This window comes from Chaetura pelagica, unplaced genomic scaffold, assembly GCF_000747805.2.
Source record: "Chaetura pelagica isolate M959 unplaced genomic scaffold, ChaPel_1.0 scaffold210, whole genome shotgun sequence".
In the NCBI taxonomy this organism is placed as follows: domain Eukaryota; kingdom Metazoa; phylum Chordata; class Aves; order Apodiformes; family Apodidae; genus Chaetura; species Chaetura pelagica.
This window is the reverse complement of record NW_009951862.1, coordinates 758786-781700: the sequence shown is the minus strand read 5'-3', so window position 1 is coordinate 781700 and position 22915 is coordinate 758786. Positions and strand designations below refer to the sequence as shown.

At 42.0% G+C, this 22915-nt stretch overlaps 1 protein-coding gene across 2 annotated transcripts in view; it reads left to right on the top strand.

Annotated features, from left to right (window-relative positions):
- ARHGAP24 (Rho GTPase activating protein 24) overlaps nt 1–22915 on the top strand; it is a 162276-nt gene that overhangs the window by 36059 nt on the left and 103302 nt on the right. For both annotated transcript variants that reach the window (XM_009993649.1, XM_009993656.1), the window contains exon 2: nt 2484–2571. In XM_009993649.1, coding sequence (XP_009991951.1) covers nt 2484–2571 — 88 coding nt within the window. The remainder of the gene's footprint in view (nt 1–2483; nt 2572–22915) is intronic.

The following is a 22915-nucleotide window of genomic DNA, read 5'->3' as shown; positions in this document are numbered from 1 at the left end:
GATAGTTCTGAAAACAGACAGTAAAATTATAATTTGAGATTGTTTTCTTTTTAAATCACGTGTTACTCTGTGCAATGTTGCTGTCTGGATTCCTGCATAGTGACTTAGCTGTCATGTGTGGCTTAGGCTTTGCATTTTCATAGAATCATAGAATGGTAAGGTCATCTAAATCCAACCCCCCTGCATGGGCAGGGACACCTCCCACCAGCCCAGGTTGCTCCGAGCCCCATCCAACCTGCCCTTCAACACTGCCAGGGATGGGGCAGCCACAGCTTCCCTGGGCACCCTGGGCCAGTGTCTCACACTATTTAATAGATGAACTGCCATTTTACTAGACCAAGTATTTTTCATCTGTGAAATGAAGGGACTAAGGTTACAACGGTAATTACTTTTTTGTTCTTATGTTCTGAAAAATCTTGTCACCAAGACAGCTCACTCTAAGTACTGAAAGGGTTTTACATCTAAGAATCACAGAGCATCACGCTGTAATGAGACTGCAGCATGTCCGTTACTAATGAGTTGACATTAGCAAAGCTGAGTGCATTTTTCATTTACTGTCCCATAAATTGGTAGTGTCTTACAGTGTCATAGGCTAGGTGTCCTTAATTTTCTATTTTTGTTTAACTGAACAGGAGGAAGTATGATTGGGTGAAATATGTTGTATATCTTCACTGGCACAAGCTCCTGAGCCAGTGAAATTTACTTCAGCATAAAGACTGATCTGTGTGCTGGATAAGAGTTTTAATTTTTGGTAAAAGAAGCTAAAGCTGCAAGTTAAAGTGGGCAAGAAAATTATACCAGTTTTAACAGCCTATTACATGTGACATAAAATACATGTAGTTCATGTTTTTTTAGAGATTCCTATACCTGGTCTTGCATAATTCTGAGAAAAATGTATTCCTTGAATTTGCTATTTTTCTCTCCAGCTTTTATATGAGAAGTTGAGCTATTTTGTTACTTAGCTTTTCCTGATCATATTTTTGTCTATCATATTATTATTGCCCAATAAGGTATTTCACATGGTTGCTGCTTCTAGCAGGAACAAAGGAAAATGGCTTACAGTAAAGGTATTGAACCAAGACCCTTAATGCTTTTATGACATTTGTTTATGCAGCAAGTGGAGAGAGCTGCCCACAACTGCTAATACTTGCTGCTAATACCACCTCAGCAGAAGGTTCTGTTTCATCTGTTTTCAATGAAAAGTATAATGGTGTTTAGTGGAGGAAAACAGTGGGGAAAACCCAAGAAGGCCCTTTTCTCATTAAGCAAACTCTTTGTCTGTCTTGTTTTGTCTCTGTTTTGGGGCTAGTCTGGGCTCTGTGCTCTTCAACACCAGAGAGCAGCTAGTGTTATGGACTTGGACTTCTGTGTGCATTCAAGGTTGCTACCAAGACAGAGCTTACTGGGCCCTTTCCTTTCCCATGGGAATCTTTCCACTCCAGGCCTGGAGCTGTGAAACTGAGAGGCAGAGCAGTTGAATCATAAAGGGAAACTGAAGTAGGCACACTGAGATGGAGTGGTCTGCTACAGAAGCCACTTGAAAAATTTATCCATGGACAGCCATCCCAAAATAGTTTCATTAGGGACTGCCTGCTAACTGAGGAGGAAATGGTACTAGGAGGAGCTGTAATACCTGAAAATGGAAAAAACTCTCAGAGGAAAGAGGCAATCTATCCATCCCACGTAACAGCAAGAGGAAGGGGTGAGAAGGATGGGAAGTTAGATCTTCGCTCCACTGCAGCCCCAGAAATGTTTTGAGGGTTGCAGGGATTGTTTTTGGTAACCAGTGTTAACAACTGCACAGCTAAAACTCCTCATCTGCCTGTTTGAGGTAGTAAAGTTGTGATAAAGGCATTCAGTGCCCATGGCAGAACTGATCTGGCTTTTATCTTTCTGTGGCAAATGCACCTTTAAGCAGGACTCTTAACTGTGCCTGCTGTGGTTTTGCAGCTTGCTGGTCTGCTGGTGCTGCCAGTGGGGGGAAGTGGATGTTTCCTCTCTAGTGCTTCCCTGGGATGGTACAGAGAGAAGGCTCAGAGCAGGAACTGGGTATGCATCCCCCAAACTGAGGCTACTCTTCTGCCCCCATATCCTTTGGCTATAGGCAGGAAGGCTAGCCAGGAAGCTCATCTGTCTCACACATGCAACTTCATAGCTTTTCACCAGCAGGGTCAAACTGACTCTTTCTTTTAGTCTTGAATTTTCCCTGCAGCACAGTGGAATTAGTACATGTGATTAGTACAGAAATCTACATGGTAGAAAAAAACCTGAGAGATGAAAAAACCCAAACGGTAAAGTTATTATTGAATGCCTCAGTTAATTAAGGGGCTCTATGATGTTGGCTTTTGGGATAATCCATCCTCAGTCTCCCAGGCACAACACCACAAATTCATGTATATCCCAGCCCAAATAGAAGCAGTATTAGTCCATCGGAAGTGGGATTACACTTTTAATCACATGTTTGTTATTATTTTTTTCTTCAGGGCACCATCTTTCTGCCTGGCAACAGAGTTATTGAGCATCCTTGCAATGAAGAAAGTCCAGGGAAGTTCCTTTTTGAAGTTGTTCCAGGTAGGATATTCCACTTCATGTAAAAATTCTTTGCAGTTTTGTTCTTGCTGACAAATGTTCATGTCTGTTCTGCTGGAACAGAAGCTGAAGGTGATTAATGATTTGATTTAAAGGAAAAAAAATGTTCATTTGTTAATACTTTCATTTATAATTTTTTCATTCACCTCTGGGCAGCACAGGAAAGCAGTGTGTTTTTTACTTGTCAATATAAAGCATGGTTGTTCATGGCAAGGGTCTGCACCACTGGGTGGCATAATGGCAGTGCAGGTGTAGTTGGTCATTATTTTTAATAGACACTGAAGTAGTGTGTCCTGTGCTAACAGTGGAATCCATAATTCAGCATCAACAGTTTATCAGTATAACACATGGGCTTGGTGCCATCAGTCCCATCACTTAAGAATGCTCCCTGGTCACTGTGGGTGGATAAACAGCAAACATCACTCTGAAACCCAAAACTTATTTACAGTTGTGTTTTTTTGATTGGGTGTTGGTTTTTTTGTTTGTTTGTTTTTTTTCCCGGAGGTAGATTTGTCTAAAGAATGCAAACATCACTCTGAAACCCAAAACTTATTTTCAGTTGTGTTTTTTTGATTGGGTGTTGTTTTTGTTTGTTTGTTTGTTTTCCCCAGAGGTAGATTTGTCTAAAGAACTTTACCCTGTCAACTGAGTGCTTCTTGTGACTTGGTGTGTATTAAGTGATTTGCTAGCCTTCTTTTTACCACCTTGTACACCTGGAGGACAAACTTTGGCCAGGTTAGGTGTCTGGTTAACGAAGTCCCTTGGGAGGCAGTCCTGAATGGAAAAAGGAGTCCAGGAAGGCTGGACATTCTTCAAGAAGGAAAGCTTAAATGTGTAGGAGCTGCCTGTCCCCCTCCATGTGCCAAAAGACAAGCTGGCAGGGAGCAAGACTGGCGTAGCTGAACAGAGAGCTTTGACTGGAACTCGGGGAAAACAGAGGCTTTATGACCTTTAAGAAAGGGGCAGCCAACTCAGGAGGACTACAAGGATGTTAGGAGGTTATGTAAGGATAATACTAGAAGGCCCAGAGCCAACAGCTGCATAGCAACAAAATCTATTTGCAGGGTTTTTTTTTTATTTTGTCCCCTTAAATGAACATTGTGATAAATGTATGGTGCTGAAGCTCATGCTGCTCATGGGTTCTGTTTTCTCTGTGTTACGAGTTGAAGGAATTTTAGTTAAAAGTCCCAAAGACAATGGTGACAAGTCCACTTTTTGTCTCTCATGTCTGTGGGCAGCCTGAAAACTTGCATGTATTACCAGTAAATAAACACGTGCACTAATTATATTAAGAATGTATGTGGGAGAAGGTTTATACTGTGAAACTAATTCTCTGTACGCCGTCATCTCTGAAGATGAATGACAGAAATGTGTGTGGAGACAAGTAGCTTGCAGTTTTCATGCTGTAATTAAAATACAGATGCCTTTAATTTGCATTTTGAAAACATTCTGTTCATTCCTTCAGTCATGGCATGGTTCAATACTTAGAATTGTTCCTTTTTTTTTTTTTTTCCTCTTGCTGTGCTGACAAAGTTAATTTAGAGGATTGAAACTGTCTCCTGTACAGCACAAGGCCCATGCCACAGTTCTGTGCAGGAGTATTCTGTACTGTGTGACCACAAGGTGATTAGTGATGTCTGGTTATTAACAAGTTCTCTCACACTCAGAGGAATGCTTCACACTCAGCAGAAACAGAAGACAGTTTAAATAAATACCTTTCTAATGGGAAGTATGCATGGACAGCAAAGTTACGTGAGAAGGTTTGTTCAAGTGATTGTCTTATTTGCTGATTGTGACTAGTTGTATTTAGAAGTTAAAATCTCATTCTGTATTCCTTTTTAAAGGAAATCTGAGGTTTTTATCCCTGTATGCAGGTGTACCATTACAGGTAGTCTTTGTTCACACAGAGCTCAGCTGGGTGACTAGCTGTGTGTCAGTAGACTTGGTGTCACCCTTTGCTATGGAGGTGCAGAATAGAGGCATGTGAGAGCACAGCAATTTGCACATGTGATCATTTGCAGATGTGAGGCTTGATTCCTGCTTGAGTGACCTTGCTGCACCCCATCTGCACTAGGAGGAGCTGAGTATAGAGATGTGGGAAGCTCAGACTCGTCCATTGTTTTTCACAAGGCTTGAGCATATTTTTTGCAGTCCCCTGCACTTCCCAAGGGCTGCTCCTTGAAGGCATTTGGAGCAAAGGCTGTATGGATAGACTTACAGCAGGAGCCTGTGGCTTTCCCAGGGAGGGCATCATTCTTGTAGGAGCTCCCAGGACTCAAATCCTTGTCTCCTGATGCACCACCAATTCAAAATAAACTGGTACTCTGTAGGTGATTGCATAGAAAAAATGATGGTTATTGAATGGACAAAGGAATGTGCTTTGGACTGGATTGACTGGACTTAGATCCTGGAAGTGAAACTGCTCCTGCTGCTACTTCCCCAGTTGCTGTTCGTTGAGAGCCTCATGTGGTGTCTGATGTTCTGCTCTAGGAGAGTGATAAGTCATTTTACGGCTTGGACTCATGGGTAAGAAGCCAGATCACCACTCCAATGGTATTTCGTCATTTGAATGTTACCAAATCTGTATTTCTTTGTCCCTGTCCTGTATGACATGCAGATTTCATGAGAGAACAGCACTGAAGACCACCTTATTTACAGGACCGTGTTTGCTAGCATGTGATCTGTTTGCATGCCCCATTCTAAGGCTTCAGTTCTCCATAAGACACAAATATCCCAAAGATTTCTCTGAGTTGTTTAGTTGCATGAGTGTTAATATTTGGTTAGTACTATTTAAACTAAAACACCCATTTCCACCTGTGGATCCTTAATGTGTGGAATCTTTTGCTTGTAAGCTTTGTAAGTGTGTGCTGTATTTTTCACCATTGGCAGAGTATCATAGTGCAGCATGTGCAGCTGCCTGGATGAATTTGTACTTTGGTGGTACTGAGTTACCAAAGTCTCTTCATCCCTCTAGAAGCTTGCTCAGTGAAGTTGTGTGAAGCTGAAGGCACGTTTTCATTCATAGGGGTTATTCAGACTGTAAGGAAATAAGAAGTATTTCAGGGAAGCTAGTCTCTACTGTTGCTATTTTATGTTCTTGCATGTCTACTGATGTAGTGTGTGTATGGCTCCTGGGCTGTGCTCCTTCTCATCAGGGAACAGGAGATCTTTCTAGAGTCATGGGTGGTGGACACTGCAGAAGGCAGGCATTACATTGAGCACTGGACACTTTTAAGGTCAGTTTGTCGGGCCTGAGAGTTGTAGTCAAGAGAACAACCCCAAACATATTGCTGAGGAACACGACTTAATTTTTGTTCTGGTTTAGATGAGCTTTCTCTGTGCACAATTTTCCTGTACATAGTCTTTTTCATAAAGGAGTTTCTTAGTGATGCTATGCCACAAAAGTGGTGGTTTTCTTTATGGCACTAATTAAAAACAGGACAAATGGATTGCTGCAGTGATACAACTTCTGCTTCTTCAAGCAGAAGTACAGGATATAAATCATATGACATGTACTTCAAATACTTCAGCTACTTTTAAAAAATGTGTCAACTGAAAAGGATGTGAAACAAAAAGCAGTTATACTGGACTGCCACATGCAAGTATGTCTCAGTCTGGACACTCTGGCAGTCTTTACTTCTATCATACTGCTCAAACATTTGGCTGCTTTTCCATCACAGCTTTTCTTGTAAGAATTATTTTCAGGTAATTTAGAAGTCTGTAGTAGGTTTTACAAATTGATGTTAGGAAAGTGCTTTCCAGTGCTGTTGTGGAGAATGACCTACAAGGTATTTTTTTATTATTTTGGAGGACTTGGGTTGTTGCTAGTCACAGTAGGTTTGAATCTCATTTTTCTGGGATGAATTTCTTAGGCTGTGCTTTCTTATAATAGTGAGCAGGATTTCATCAGATTTCTAGGTTGACCTGTGAGAGCGTTTCCTAAAAGCCCATAGCTTTATTAGAGAATCTCTGCAAGGGAGTGAAATATTAATTCCCAGAATTCCCAGAAGTTTTGCTTCTATTGCTGCAATAGTCTTTCAAACAGCAAAGCTTCATGTACTTTTTTGTTCCAAAGGATGCTGTTATTTCATTTCTGCAGGATAACTGTCTTACATTTAAATTTGCTTAGGTGTGTGCACCGTCTGTGTGTGTCACACTGATGTTCCTGCCAGGAAACAGGCCCTTGAGTCTCAACAAGTGTGTTGTGAGGGCTGCGAAGATAAATGTCTGACAGTGTATTGCAAAGTTAATAAATACTCTCCAGTTCCCTGTCAATAAACAGTGCTTAGCAGGTTAAGCCCTTCAAGACTTTTGTCATGAGTTCTCAAACATCTAAAATGGGAAGGCCACAGTCAGTGATAATTCTTGACACCTATTGATTGGCAGCATTTTTAGTTAAGGGTACACGAAGACCTGGAAAAAATGGATTTGATAAGTTCAGTTTTATTTTTTCCCTAAGGGATACAATACAAATAAGACAAAACAGGAACTACAGATAATTATTTTTTTTGCTAAACAAGCAGTTTTATTTGTATTGCTCTCACGTTCCTTAACAGGTTGAATACTGGATATTTACTGTAGCTTCCATTTCAATATTCTTCTCTTCTGATATCTAGGAGTTTGCAGTGTTAGAAGTCATATGACACCAGGAGTTCTGTGGGATGGGAAAGGTTGAATTCTATAGTGAGGCACCAAACAGGGCAGATGATTAGCTAACATGTTTGACGGTGACTGGTATAATTCAATGTGATGTCTCAGGGATGGAAATGTTTTAGAAGGATTTAAACCCTGTTGTTTGGAAGTAGAAGTGTTTGTTTTCTGTCAGGATGTAACCCTGAGATATAAGGGGCAAGAGCTCCTTGCAGTATCTGCTCAGGATATTCCACGACCAAGGTAAGGATACACCCACACGTGTCAGGCAGCTTTCCTTGAAGGCTTAGCAGAGCCTTAGGGACACAGTGTGCTAAGCAAATGCCCTTCTCTTGACTTTAGGAAGAAACAGTTTGTGTATTTTGAGGTTCCCTGCCCCCAAAAAGCCCACCTTTCCAGAGTGCACATGTGCATACACCCAAACACTGAGGTACTTTCTCTACCTCTGCCATCACGCAGCTGCTCTGTATCCCCTTCCCCATCAACATAAAAGCCCACCTTTCCAGAGTGCACATGTGCACCCAAGCACTGAGGTACTTTATCCACCTCTGCCATCATGCAGATGCTCTGTATCCCCTTCCCCATCAACACGGCTAGCAGAAAATGGCTGCTCTTTTCTCTGTGATACAGAACCCTAAAATGAAGTGTTAAACCAGTCAGCTGCTTCGACTTGTTGCCTGTTCTGAATTCTTATGTCCTCCTGGTGTGTGACCCTGGTGGATTTAACTGGTGCTGCCACCAAGATGAATGTCTCCTCCTGCATTCCCTGACAGCCAGCAGTGCCTCTTCATTAGTCTTCAGAAGCACGGGACCTCAAGGGCATTGCTGATACTGCTGACTGAACTAATTGTACCTCTGCTATCTTTTGGAGGGAGCAGGTAGGCTGTTAAATCAAATGAGTACCAGTCTTAATGCACACAGACACCTCTGTGCAATGGCAGATTGTGCTAAAGCAGCTTTGAACACTGCTCAGTTCCTTTTGAAGGTCTCCTGAACACATTGCCATCCTCATTAACAGTGTGATTTCTCAAACATGCAGTTGATAGGGAGCCACCTCTCTGCAGGTGGACACAATGGCACATTGTCTCATTCTCATCCTTCAAAGGAAGCTGTAACAACTCTAAACTGCCTTTTTTTTTTTTTTAATAAGTGACCCTTGGAAGTGCATGAAGTCAGTGAGCCAGAGAAATTAAGCTGGCTGAAGCTTTGCTGCTGGTTTCTCACAAGGTTGTGAGTGAGGGCTCAATGGGCATGAACTCGCTTCCTTCTTGAGCAGCATTTCTCGTGATGTGCAAAGATTTGATGTTCTGGTAGGAGGTTGGCCTCATTCATAGCTTTTAGAAAAGCAAAACTCAAACTATTCCCAGACCTTCATCCCTGTGAAATGTGCTGGCAGGTCATGCCACTGAGCTTTTGTGCCGGCACCATCAAATCTCCTAATTTCAAGCTCAGTTCCCTACAGGTCAATGCATGTGATATTCCTCTTAGCTGTGTTTTTTATGCCTTTGTTGTTGTGGCTGTTGAACAACACCAGGGAAGGCACCAAGTTGAAGATCCCTGCTTTTTGTTCCAGTGCCAGTAATGACTCTGTCTCCGATTTAGGTTAGATATTAGGAAAATATCCTTCACCATGAGGGTAGTAAGGCACTGGAACAGGATGCCCAGGGACGTTGTGGATGTCTCCTCCCTGGAGATGTTCAAGGTTGGATAAGGTGCTGAGCAACCTGGTCTAGTGGGATGTGTCCCTGCCCATGCAAGGAGGTTGAACTAGATGAGCTTTAAGGTCCCTTCCAACCCAAACCTTTCTGTGATAGGATTCTATGGTGAAAGCCAGGTTAGCTTGACTCCTCCTATTTGACAGGAAAGGAAACCTTGCTGTGGGATTATGAACAACTTTGCCCAGGGTGACATTGTCTCATCTCTCCTCATAAAGTCATAGCTGGTACTATGGTACCTGTGGACACGGAAATCTCTTCTAATTAAACTGTATGTCTTTTATAAAGATAATGGGCATACCTGGTTGTGAAATCTTGATCTTCTGTGCTGTAGTTCAAATCCTCAGTATATTCATAACTTCAGTGTGTGGTTAGCTTTTATTTTCTGGAAGAAATAACAAGGAGGAACATGTGATTGATGTATGTTTGTGAAGTGATAGCTTCCCAGTACAAGCGCAAGGTTGACTGTCAGATCTTAATGAAGCCGATCTACAGTCTAGGTGGTGATTAATGAAGGAATAATGTCAAGGAGCAGGGCTTGATGGTATTATGTTGACTTCTGCTGCAGACCAAAACGGTCTCCTCTGCGGGAGGAAGACTGCTGCTCCGGGTTGAAACAAGCTGTACCCTGCAGCCAGCATTTTTTTGCGCGCTGCAGGCAGCGCGTGGCCGGGGCGCGCTGCCCTTTTGTCCACAGGCTGGTGGTGCAGCCAAGGCTGGCTGCAAACTGCTTCTTTCAGGGTTGAGCACGGAAAATGTGACAGCCACGTCAGCCGGTCTGCTGCGTGCCATCGTGGAGGAGGGAGAAGGAAAACACCAGAGGAAGGGTGATCTTTGTGGCTTGCCAACTGCAGCGCCGGGGCCGGGGGGAGAAGACGCCATCTGCTACCATTTGGCACAACTCGGCTGTGGGAGCACAGAGCATGTTATTGTCCTCGCCCTTGGTGGAGGGAGCTGGCAGGGTGCCTGCTGAGCTCCTGTCTTCTGCAAGAGATGGGAGTGGGAGGGACCTGGTGGTAAAATAGCAACGTGTCTGTGCCTTGTATGCTGCTGTGGTGAGTGCTCCCGTTTGGAGCTAGCCCCCAAAACACAGACAAGGAGACTACATTTAGGAAGGTGACATTGTTATTTATTGCAGGTTTGTACAAAGCTGGGTGCTTGGTGCCTTCCCACAAATCAAGCACACCCAAAACTACTGAGTTAGGAAGCTTCCAAGTCCATCCACATTATAGTGATTGGTTAGTGATTTACATAGTTATAATACGGTTTCATCACTATTTCTGCTCTCCTGCACGCTCAGGAGAAGGGTCTTCACCTGGGCAGGGGTCTTTTTGATCTGAGGGTGTGATTTTTTTAGTATTATAGTGACATTACAATCAGCTACGTTCACCTAAAGGACACAGTATCATGAGTTCTACAGCTCCAACTGCCCCAGACTGGTTTAGCCATCAATCTTCTCGGTTCTGGTTCTTCTTTATCACCTCCTGCATTCCTTGGGCCCAATTATCCATACAGACCTCAGGTCTTCTCTGCCAAGTTGGTGTTTTACATGAGACACCCTCTAAACCTCGTGATGAATGGACTTCTTCAAGGCCTGGTTCCTGCAGGGTGTCCTTGCCCAGTGCTGGCTGTGGCACTTAATTGTGGGCCTCTCTGACTGCAGTTTTAACTCCTGTGTTTGTGTGAGTATATATATATATATATATATATGCAGAGTACATCTTACACAAAATAATCACCTCATTCTACATTTCTTAGTTATTTTCCAACAAGAGTGCTGCGTTGGACACTTCATGTCCCCCTGCTCCTTCTACAAGAGGACATGCTTCACCAGGAGCATGTGGGCCCTACTCACCTGTGGGGCCAGCAAGGGACTCTCAGACCATGTGTCTGTCATGGACAGTAACACCTTTAAAGCTCTGAGTAATGTTAGAGGGGTAATAACTGGAAGTTTACACAGGCTGATGAGAGAATGAGCTGTCTCGGTGAAGCCCTTGCTGAACTTGGACAAACATCCCCAAGTAAGATCAGCTACACTGTGGGCTGGTTTCCTTCAGGACACGGCACCTGCACCTTCATGCCTTTCAGTTGCTTACTATCTTCCCTTAGTGTGGACCTCATTTTTTAGGGACAGAGAAGAGAGCAGGGCCTTAAGGAAGAGCTTTAGATGAACTGCTTAAATCACCAGGTACAGCTTTGCTCAGACAATAAAATGCTAACATTTCAGCTAAGGGAATAAAATGGCACAGAGGTGGAAAGAGAGTACTTTTAGCAGCAGGGAAATCAAATAGTAAAATCAAGGTATGAGAGACAATCATGGTTAGAGCTAAGGAGAATAAATAATAGAATTAAACAGTGGTCTACCAAAAAAGTATATAAAAGGGAGTGTTTATATTGGGGGAAGATGAAATAATTTGGACCATACCCTTCTTAACTCCTTATCATTGGAAAGTAAAGTCAAGCTAGAGCAAAAGCAAAAGAAAAGTCGTAGTATAAAACTGGTTTGTGCAAGGCATGCATGCATGTTCATGCTGTCTTCCTGTTTGCAGTATTTCAGAGGAGCTCTTCCAAAATGGTGAAAGAGCATCCAGGCAGGGAGAGCAGCCTCCACTTGGTTACAGACCTGTGATGGATAAAGCACGTTTAGCTTCCATCTGTTCTGTTTTGGACAATGCTGATAGAAGGGTGATAGCTTTGGCAGAGATGGATATTTCAAACCAGTGCCATATGTAGCTGTCCAAAATTTTTCCCATTCTGTTTTATTGGATGTCTGTTTTTCTGTTTTGATATATATTGCCAGATGCATGGCAGGTGTTGATTAGCTACGAGTGTTACATAAAGTGGGGCTTTTCTTGCTGTCTCTCCCTCTTCCACTGCAGTGCTTGGTACAGAATTGGTGGGGAATGGGAGTAGTTATGGACATGCTTTGGCACATTCCAGTTAACTGTTGTTCTGCTTTCCTGGAATTATATGCATAATTACCTTGCAGTTTATCTTTATGAAATATTATTACAGTGTGAGTGTAGCTTGAAGGTAATAAAGAACCTAGATGTTCAACCATAGTGCAATACAAGAAAATGATTACTTGCCAAATACACTGTTTTCTATGATTATTGAAATGTAAACGTATCATTTTTTTGGTACATCTCTTCTGCCTTGTGATGAAAAAAAAGGCATCAAGGTGTGTCTTACATAATTCTGCTTTAATTAAAAGTAAAAATGTGTTGTGACATGTGAAATGGTGCACAACACACAATTATAGCATGCAGTAGAAAAGTGGCAAGAGATCAGCAGGATCAGCCCATAGGAAAGTCTGGAATGCCACTTCTGAGAGTTGTCATGATGGCAGGAGCTGGGCCCATGGACAAGCCTGCCTTCCCTCCCAAGGTTTGTTCTTTCCGTGCATCTCTGGAGGCAGTCTGTATGGATCAAAGAGCAGGATTTGGCCACAAATGATAGCAAATCCATTTATTGTGGTTCCATATGATTAATCTTAGTAACTGTTTGTGATACCTAACCAGTCTTTATTTAAAATGCTGGACTTGCTCTGTTGACTCCAAATGCCTATTTGGGATAGTAATTTAAAAGCCGTGTTGAAGGCAAATTAGATTTCAGTGCACTAAAATCCACTTAGAATCCCCAGGGGCTTTTCACATAGAATGTATTGGGTTGGAAGGGACTTGTCTTTTTAAAGCTGCATAGATTTGTAGAGAAGTGGGCTCTCTTAAAGAAGGGGCTGTAATAAGTGTATGTGTGTATGTTGATTTATTGTGTTCTGAGTACAGCTTTGTCCACACATGCAGATGATGGGAGAAGAAAGATGTGAAAGTCGTTTTCCACTTAAAAGTGCTTGTGATCTCTTGGGACTCATGTGCCTCAGTGATAAAACCACAGTTCAGCTATGTTTGGCAGAGAGTATAGTCACCAGAACTGGGATAACTGAGGTTTATGTTCTCAGAGTACCAGTAAGTACTGTTGGATCTGCAGCTGTTTTTTTTAATGCATCAGCTCTCTTTCAATTCCTTTTCTGTTTGAACAGCATTGACTACATATCAACATGTTATTTAGAATAAATAGAATACTCCCCTGGAAATGCCCTGAGGATTTGGTCACGTTCATAACTTGCCTTGTGCCAACAACGGCTGGGGAAGAAATTTAATAAGGCTTTTATTCCACAGTCATTAAATGGCTGACTGACACTGTAACTCAACAGATTAAACTGCGGTGTCAAAAGATATAATCTGTCATGCAGAGATGCACATTAGTAAATTAGGAGTGCAGGATGGCACGTGTTACACCCCCTCACACCATGTTAGCTCCTGGTTGAGTCCCCGCATCTGAAGTAATTGGCTGTAATGCACAAAGTTTTTCCTAAGCTGTTTTTTACTTCTTTGTCTATAACTGAAATTGAGGCAAATGTGATGCTGTTGAGGTATGGGAATTTGTACTTAATGCCATTTTAATTGGTCACTGTCCCTATTCCTTGATTATTTTTTTAATTATTATTTGTTTTTAATATCAGTGTTACTATTTTCTAAAGCAGGGAATTAATACAGTTGTCCAACTAAAATCTCTACCAGAAGCATTTGGACAATTTCAGCCTTGATGTAGCTGGAAGTGCATCTTTGGAGGTCTGTTGTACTTAACCTGCTTCTGTTTCTGAAGAGAACAGGTAAAGATTAAATACTGTGCTTAGCTCTTCATCTTGCCCTTCCCTCTCAGTGACATAACTTGCTGCAAAGAAAAAATGTCAAGGTTTATACTGCCCTACTTCTCAGTAGAATTCATGTTCTCTCTAAAACAGTATTGTGAGAATTCCTTGTTTTGAGTTGATGGTCAGATCAGTGTTACATGGAGCATGTGGCAGTTGTCCCAGTGGCCTCTTCACTAATTTACATGCTCAAGTACTGAATCTTAGTCAGCTCTTACAACGAAATGAGATTTTAATCTGCGCTGGGTTTTTGTGTGTCTGGGAAAGTGGTGCCTGACCGCCGCCTGTGCTCACAGCAGTATTTTGGTCTGCAGCATGAGGAAGAACCCCCTCTCCTACTTAACAGGCCTACTGAATAGTTTGTGCTTAAAATTAATCTGAAGGCTCATAGATCAGCTTCTCCAAATCCATTTATTCCTTCTGCTGAGAATGGGTAGCAAGGTAGTATATAAAGACCTCTTGAATCACAGAATCACAGCATCTTAGGGATTGGAAGGGACCTCAAAAGATCATCTAGTCCCCCCTGCCAGAGCAGGGCCTCCCAGAGCACATCACACAGGAACGTGGCCAGGGGGGTTGGAATGTCTCCAGAGAAGGAGACTCCACAGCCTCTCTGGGCAGCCTGTCCCAGGGCTCTGTCACCCTCACAGGAAAGAAGTTTTTTCTGAGATTTACGTGGAACCTCCTGTGCTCCAGTTTGCACCCATTACCCCTTGTCCTGTCACTGGACATCACTGAACAAAGCCTGGCTCTGTCCTCCTGACACTCACCCTTTACAGATTTGTAAACATTCATGAGGTCACCCCTCAGTCTCCTCTTCTCCAAGCCCAACAGACCCAGCTCCCTCAGCCTTTCCTCAGCAGGGAGATGTTCCACTCCCTTCAGCATCTCTGTGGCTCTGCCCTGGACTCTTTCCAGCAGTTCCCTGTCCTTCTGGAACTGAGGGGCCCAGAACTGGACACAATATTCCAGATGAGGCTTCACCAAGTCAGAATAAAGGGGGAGGAGAACCTCCCTTGACCTACTAACCACACCCCTTCTAATGCACCCCAGGATGCCATTGGCCTTCTTGGCCACAAGGGCACATTGCTGGCTCACGGTCATCCTCCTGCCCAACAGGACCCCCAGGTCCTTTTCTCCTACCCTGCTCTCCAACAGCTCAGTCCCCAACCTGTACTGGTCCATGGGCTTGTTCCTCCCCAGATTTAAGACTCTGCACTTGCCCTTGTTGCATTTCATTAAGTTCCTTCCTGCCCAACTCCCCTGCCTGTCCAGGTCTCTCTGAATGGCAGCACAATTATTAACAGGCTGCACTTGGCACTGACACAGTGCCAGGCGATTAGCTGAGAGCACCACTTGTTTGCTGCTGCTTCCAGTTGACTTCAGATTTTGTCTCCTGTGGCAGCAAGCAGTGTTGTTGTAGCCTTTAGCTGTTCCTGTACTCTGAAGCTTTTTCTAGCTCTCTTTGTCCTGCTAAGGGAAAGAATTGCAATCCCCTTTTCATTCCTGATGGGCCTTTCCTTCCTCTCTCCTATGTCTTCCTGCCTTTCAGCTAACTCTAAGGAAGAGACAGTTAAAGGCTGGAAATTAGAACTAGAACAGGGAAGGGATTGTAACAAGTAGAAAAGTAATGGAATATATAAATACAAAACCTGACATTAATTATAACTGATAGAAGAGTCTGAATGTTCCTCATGGCAGGGTCACCACAGGAAAAAGGGCCAGGATACTTCACAGTAACAGATGGAGTTGGATTCTGTGGAGCACATGGTGAGCTGAAAGACAGAGCCTGAAGCCTTCTTCTCACACATCCACTGCAGGAGAGAAGGGAGCAAGGGGCCAACTTTCCTGCCCCTCTGGAGTTTTACAGGATAGGGCAGAAAATGAGAGGGAATCCTGAGGTCATCCATCCTTTTCTGTTCTGCTCCCTGGACCTCCCTGTGGTCTTAAGTAATGCCTTCTGTCTCTGTGGGGCTTGGCCATCAGAGGTCACTGCATCAATGCCATAAAATTAATTTCTGCCCCCTAAGACCATAACAGGCACTCACGGGCAGCACTGAGAAGGGTGTGGTCCCACCTTTTGTTGTCAGGGGCCAGTAACGGTGTGAGCATAAACACAGTCTGATACTATGAAGAGTCCGCTGGTTTTCTGGGAGACGTTAAAATCAAGGAAATGTTACGATCTGTGCTACTATGAGGTTGGTAACGTTTCGTTTTTATTGCCTGTGATGTAGCGTGCTGGGTTATGCAAGCCAAGTGCATGGCAGTGCTGCCCTCTGCAGCCTCCCGTTTAGGTGGCCCCAGCAGTTGTGGGGAGTTGTTTTAGGGCAGCACTGCCCAGTTAAGGCTGGAAAGCTTCCCACCATCAGCAAGGGCATCTTAATGCTTGCTCCTTCTGCCCTTACCCTTGACTTGCTTTTCACTGACAGGTTATTGTACACCCTAGTCAGCCTTTCCTGTTCCTGTTAAGCAGGACTTTGCAAGTTTTTCATGGGATGCTCTAAGCCAGGTTAATGAAGCTCCCAGCATCAGTGCAGCAAAGCTAGTGGAGTGGCTTGATGTGTGGTGGGTATGGTAAGTAGGGACCCTCACAAACAGTCACAGCTCTGTTTTGCTCCCTGTTTATCTCTGTCTGAAAGTTAGCAGGTTTTGTGCCTCTTAGCCCTTCTGGCAACCTATGGCAAGAAGCCTTACTGCTTTAGAGATGGCAATTTTTGGACAGTTCTTTACTTGGAAAAAGCATATTTTGGGAAGATGGGTTTGGTGTGCTTAGCACAGTTTGTTAGTTTGTCTAGAGTGAATTAGGGAGATCTATTGAAGAAGAGGTTGGATTTTTATGCATTTTTTTCAGCAACATTTTGAGTAGGCTGAAGGAGAGTGGATGTATCTGTTGAGATAACTTTGAAAAAAGCCAAACATTTTCCTGCTCTGTATGTGTTTCTATATTGGATTATCATGACTGTTTAATTCAGTGTCTCATAAGAGCAAAGGACATGGTATTCTGTGACCAGATACACTTCATTTCCTCCCCTGATACTGACTGGTGTACATGTAGATCTGCCTCATCCAAATACTGATGCTGCTCTTCAAAGTTTTCTGTTTAGACTTGTTTACAGTGTCTAGGTGAACTGAAGTCATCATGCATTTTTTTCCTTGTCAGTGAGCAGAGAGCTTGGCCTCAGTGTAATTAAATTTAAACTTACTCCAGCAAATCCTAACAAATTATGCAAAGTCCCATAACTGTGTGTATGATGACTTGAAAGAATTGAGCCAAGCCTTGACTGTCTAGCTGGGGAATTCAGTTTCAATCTGTCCAGCAGTTCCTCACTGCTTGTTTCTCAGCAGTGACTTATTCTTGACTTTATTATAGGCATTTTTTCCTGTATGACTGTGTCCAGAAATTAAATATGAGCAATGATAATATTTTTGGGAAGCCAGCAGGGAAATTCAGAGATATGTTAAATTTAGTAAGTTGAAATGATCAAGTCATGAAGTTTGCAGAACGAACACAGGATGCTGATGACTATTTTAATATTGGCTTTATTGTTCTGTTGTCTGAGTTGTGAGTAAAGTCCATCTGACAGAGGCAGAGAAATATGTCTTTTGATAGCCACAATAAAACCATGATGCTGTGTGATGGAAAGAAAGGCTCGATTGATTCAGTGTGTCCCTGCTCTTCCAGCAGTTTACCTACTAAGGTGAATCAGCCCATTAAAAGGTCTCTATTGAGTATGAAGTAGCCTGAACAGATGGTGAGCTTTTCACGGGCACCCTTAAATCAGCTCCTGGAAGCAAAACTGGCAAGAAGATAAATGCAGCAAATGCTTAGTAGAATTTCCTACTAGTATAATCTGCAAGCTGACAAGTTATGAGAGGCAGCAGGTGAATGTGTACTTCAAGATAAATTGTTTTGCCTCTATTGACAGGCATATCAATCTGTCTTTGGTTAATACAGTTATTTATATTACAAGAAAGCAAAGTAAATATGTACATATTTTCCTCAATTTGCATTTAAATTACAAATTATTAAAAAAACCTATTGACTGATACAAGCCAAGAGTTTCCATATATGAATGGAAGTTTAGGTTTCAGTGGGCTGCTCCCTCTCTGCTCACTTGAGTTATATAAAATGCCTTCCAGTTGCTTTCTTTATAGGCAGTTGTACTTCAAAACACTCTCTATGTTGTCTTGTAACCAAAAATACTATCTCAGTGCTAGTGACATGTCATGCTAGTGACACTGGAGGCATCTTATTGTGCAGTGCTACTTCAAAACTGGAGAGCATTTGAGGTAGTAGAGGAGCTGCTGTAGCCAGTTTGTATGAAGAACAACTAGGGTTTAAAAAAAAGCTCAGTTTTGACTGCCTGGCTGAATTTTCAAGAAGTGTTGGCAGACAACAGTTATAAATACCAATTCATCCCTAAGAGCAAGAAAAAAAAATAAGACAATCAGAAAAAGCCCACCCCTCTCTGGAAGGTGCCACTGGTTCAGCCAAATAGCAGATGGAAGTAGTTAATGGGAATTCAAACACAAGAATTAAAAAGCATACTCAACCAAGTTATAGAATCAGATGGTATTAAAGTGGATTCTTTAAAATCATACTTATAATTGCAATGAAACAGCCAACTTTAATTATTATTTACTAATTAAACAGTCCATATTTGTGCTCATATATTTATAGGCTGTTATATTGTGAACAGCAGTAAAATGGAAAATGATGCATAGTCTTCACTTTGTATTTTCTGAAATTATGGTAATCCCTTGTATCCTCTTGAAAACTGACCATTGCTTCTAAAATGGGATAGGCTGTATCTTCTCTCTAGGCAGTGCTCTCCTGTCCTTGTAGGCTCTCAGTGATTTGAAAATGACCTTTAAAGCTCTGATGTTAGAAGAAATTAGCTGAAGTTCAATACGCTTCAGATTTTCTTTCCAAATGCACCATGTCCTGACAAGCTGTGTTTTCTTAATAGGGTTATCCTGCTCATGTTGCTGCTCTACAGATTGTCTTCTGACATCACTCTCAGCCTCAATGTGCAATTCTTCTTCTGCTTTGAGGATGAGTGCAGAAAAGCATGGAGGCTTCCAAACTGTAACATAAGTACTGCTTTGTAATAACTATGGAGTTGAGGCTAATGACCAGCACTGGGAACAAAACCAGCACTGGCTCATAGCACACAGGTTGCTATGCCAACACAGACTTTGCATTGCTTTCTGTGTCTTGTAGGACTTTCTGCATTGAGGTCTCTCTAGGGGATCCTGGAGATGTGGTTTCTCAGCTCCCAGCAACACCAGAGCAGCCATTCTGCTTAGCTGCACTCTCAAGAAGTAAGGTCTCTTGACAGATGCCAACTGCCCTAGGTTTCTGGTCCTCTTCTTAAGCACTTTTCAAGTCTGAAGTTGGCAGTGCCCTGTCCTCTTCAGTGAGTACTTGTATGGTGCAGGCCAAGATGCAAGGGTCACAGCAATCATCTGCAGGCTTTTAAAAGGGTAAATCTGAAATGGTATTTTTGAGTGGATTAGAAATACCCATCCTCAGTCCTGAAACACTGCTTATAATTGATTGCCATAATCTTGCTGTTAGTGCTGGGAAAAAGCCAGACTCACTATTTTGCACAGAAGCCTGCATGTACAGAAGAGCTGATGGACACCATGGTTACAGCATTTCTCTGACTGTACTAAGTGAACATAAATTCTCTACCTAGGCTATGCTTTGACACATGCAGTTACTTCAGAAAAACCTTTCTTCAATACTTGTGTATTACATTTTAATAGTAAATAAGAATGAAATGTTCCACCTTGTATTAGCATATTTCAAACCTAGCGTGTGTTGAAGAGGGATGATTCACCCTTTTTGAAGGGAGTTTCGCCCACACAGTTACTGAACATTGCTGAATGTTAAGTGTTTGCTGTGACACTTGACCTTAATCTCTGTGTAACTTTGGAAATACTCAGAAATGTGACCCCAAATGGCCCCTGGGCACATAGGAAGTTGTTCTTATTTTTATTCTTTCCCTATTCTGATGTTAAACATTTAAATATTCAGTGGTTAAGGTAAAATGTTCTGGATACTATGCTAACTAGTATTTCACCTTTGGGCTGTAAGGAAAAGAACCATAATTCTTAAACTGAGGTAAATTTAGTTTTACAGGGAACTAATTGAAGTTTTTTGGTTTGTTGTTTGCTTGTTTTAATGTTCTGGTTAATAATGCTGTCTCAGGAAAATTGGGAATGGTATAGTTGGACCTGCCTCTCACTAACCCTGTTGCACAGCCAAGTTCATGGAATCACAGAGCGGTTTGGGTTGGAAGGGACCTTCAAGATCATCTCGATCCAACCCCCCTGCATGGGCAGGGACACCTCCCAGCAGACCACGTTCCTCAGAGCCCCATCCAACTTGCCCTTGAACACTTCCAGGGATGGGGCAGCCGCAGCATCCCTATGGAGCTGTGCCAGTGTCTCACCACCCACATAGTAAAGAATTTCTTCCTAATATCTCATCTATATTGACCCTCTTTTATTTTGAAACCCTGTCCCATTACTACATGCCCTTCTAAAAAGTCTTCAGTGTTCAGAAAAGATGTGGCACTTCTTTATTACCATGCTTACTATTATGTTAACAAGATTTAGCAAAAGTAAAGACTGACTTTTTCACAATGGAGAATCCCAAGCAGACATGCAGACTTGGAGTGGGAGAATTTCCCTCCGGATACACAGCCCCAGGGGAGAGAGGAGAGCATGCAGCTCCAGGGGTGCAGACACATGCTTGTCAGAAGCTTGGAGCATCACTTCCCCTGTGCACTCTGATGGACAGCACTCAATTCTGCATTTGACAGGGCTAGTTGGCACTGAAATCTACTTCAGAGATACTGCTGAAGATGAGTTACAAAGAAGCAGAGTGGATGGCAGCGCTTAGAGGGAAAACGCCAATTCCCTGGGGATGCCAGGCACTGGGATCAGCTCCCAGCCCTGTGCCACTTGGAACTATCTGCTCATTCTTTGATGGTTTGCAATGTAAATAATACTAGGTGTTTTTAAAAAAGCAACAACCAAAGCATGCACTGTACTGGCTGGGATAAAGAAGTATGTGCTCAGAATCAAAGATGAGCTTGACTTGCAGTCTCCTGCTTGCCTTCAGTTTCATGCTGCAAATACAAGCTGGATGAAGGTGAGGACTGTGCTGTGACACCTCTCTGGTCTTTGAAGCACTTCTCTTTATGTGTAGTTCTGTAATGAGTGGCCAGATTTATAAGGGCTTGTCTTGGAAAGTCAGTATTTATGGTCTGAGAAGCTGCAGCTGTGTTTGTTTGTTTTGCTACACCTCATCTTTCAAATACATCAAAATGTTTGGCAAAACTGACTTCTTAGTGGGCTGGAATCTACAGTTTTATCAGTACTGCAAATCTTATTGAAATAAATTTGCCCCAGAAAGGAACAGAAATTAATAAATCAGAATTCTGTCATAATGTAGTTTAGTAATTTAGCACCTTGCAAAGGAGTAATATAGCCTACTTGTTCTTATTTTTAGTTGGCAATATTTTAATATTTATGTAAGAGGCAAGGTTAGAACTACAGTTTCATTAATGCAGAGGGGACCTAACTAAGTCAAATGCTTTGTATGTTGGTTCTACTTGTGACTAGCTTTCTGATTCCAATAACTATTTGCAAGAAGCAAGCTCCTAAATACTTCAGAAATTTTATAATCTGTTTTATTTTATTTTAATTTTTTTTAATCAAAAGCATTTAATTACCTTTGCCTGGCAAATCACCACTTAGAATTTTATATCCGACTCCTGTTCCTGGTAGCAAAATTCCTAGCAACTTCAACATGCACAAGATTGCAGCAATTGTAACAGGATATTATTGAAAGTGCTGTAATATGTTGGGATAGGAAAGAGGATTTTAGGTTGAAAACTGGTAAGTAACAAATTTGAATTTAGCTATAATAGCTATGCATAAACATCTTCTTTCCTTCATTCTGCCATGTGAATGTTTGGAGGGGTAAAATAATTGCAAGGACTTGAATAGCTGTGGTCAGGAAGTCTGTTCCAGAATGCATTCAAAAGCCTCAAATATATATATATTTATATATATATATTTATACCATAGCTCTGAGCATATGTTCTCAAGTGGAAAATCAGGCAATAACATTGAAAGTTGGTCTGTTTTTCTTTGTGGATCTTACACAACTACATAAAAAGAAGTAACCCATAGAGAGCCATGCCCCCTCTAAGCTGTTGCTTGCCCAGAATTTATTACAGTTTAAAAAAAGCTGCTTTTCATATGTGTTTTCTGGTATGTTTTGTAGCATCAAACTGGAGTAATTCTGCTAAGCTCTGGCACTGAAAACCAGAAAGCATAACTAAAACATGCTAGAGTGCCTGTTACTCACTCACTGCACTACAGAAAATGGTTTGACCTTCTATATAATTATTAGCCCATCAGCTGAAAACCTCCATCTCCAATATATTGTTCTTCACAGCATAATCATTGTTATGGTCATTATCTGATTTTGAGTTCCTTTCAACTGTCTGCTTGTTGTTTTTCCCTAGGAGACACAGACAAAATGTTATTTTTATTTCTGGGAGCAAGAATCATAGAGTGGTTTGGGTTGAAAGGGACCTTAAAGATTGTGTAGTTCCAACATGTCTGCCATGGGCAGGGACACCTCCCTAGATGAGGTTGCTCAGGCCCCATCCAGCACAGGATGTTTGCATGACTGGTATTGCAGGCACAACAAACAAAACAAGGATCCTGTGTTTTAGACCTTGAATTTTTCAGTGAGAAAGTAAAAACACAGAAGTAAAAAAGCTTTTATAAAGGCTAGATAATTTGAGCTAATGCTGCATTATTAAGACAATAATTGAGTATGGGTTTTCATAATTTTGTTAATACATTTTTTCTTTTAAGAACTAAACATTAGGAGGGATTTTATCATAATTAGTCTGTAAATTGTATTCAATTAAAGATTCAAACTCATGTTATGAGGAAAATAAGGCCTGGCAGCTGCTTTTCTTTAACAGCCTGGAATTGTTCCTTTGGGGCCATTAATGTTTGTATGTGAATGTGCATATAATTTTAGGGGTTATTTTATAGAGTATGATGCATGGCATGGATTTTGTTATCAAAAACACTGAAGGACCTGTTAGAGCCATATGGTGTTTGTCACACAGGAAGAAACAGGTGGACCCAGTATGTGTGATTTTGAGTTCCCACTATAGCCTGGACAGGGAGGGTGCTCTGTGCACACCTT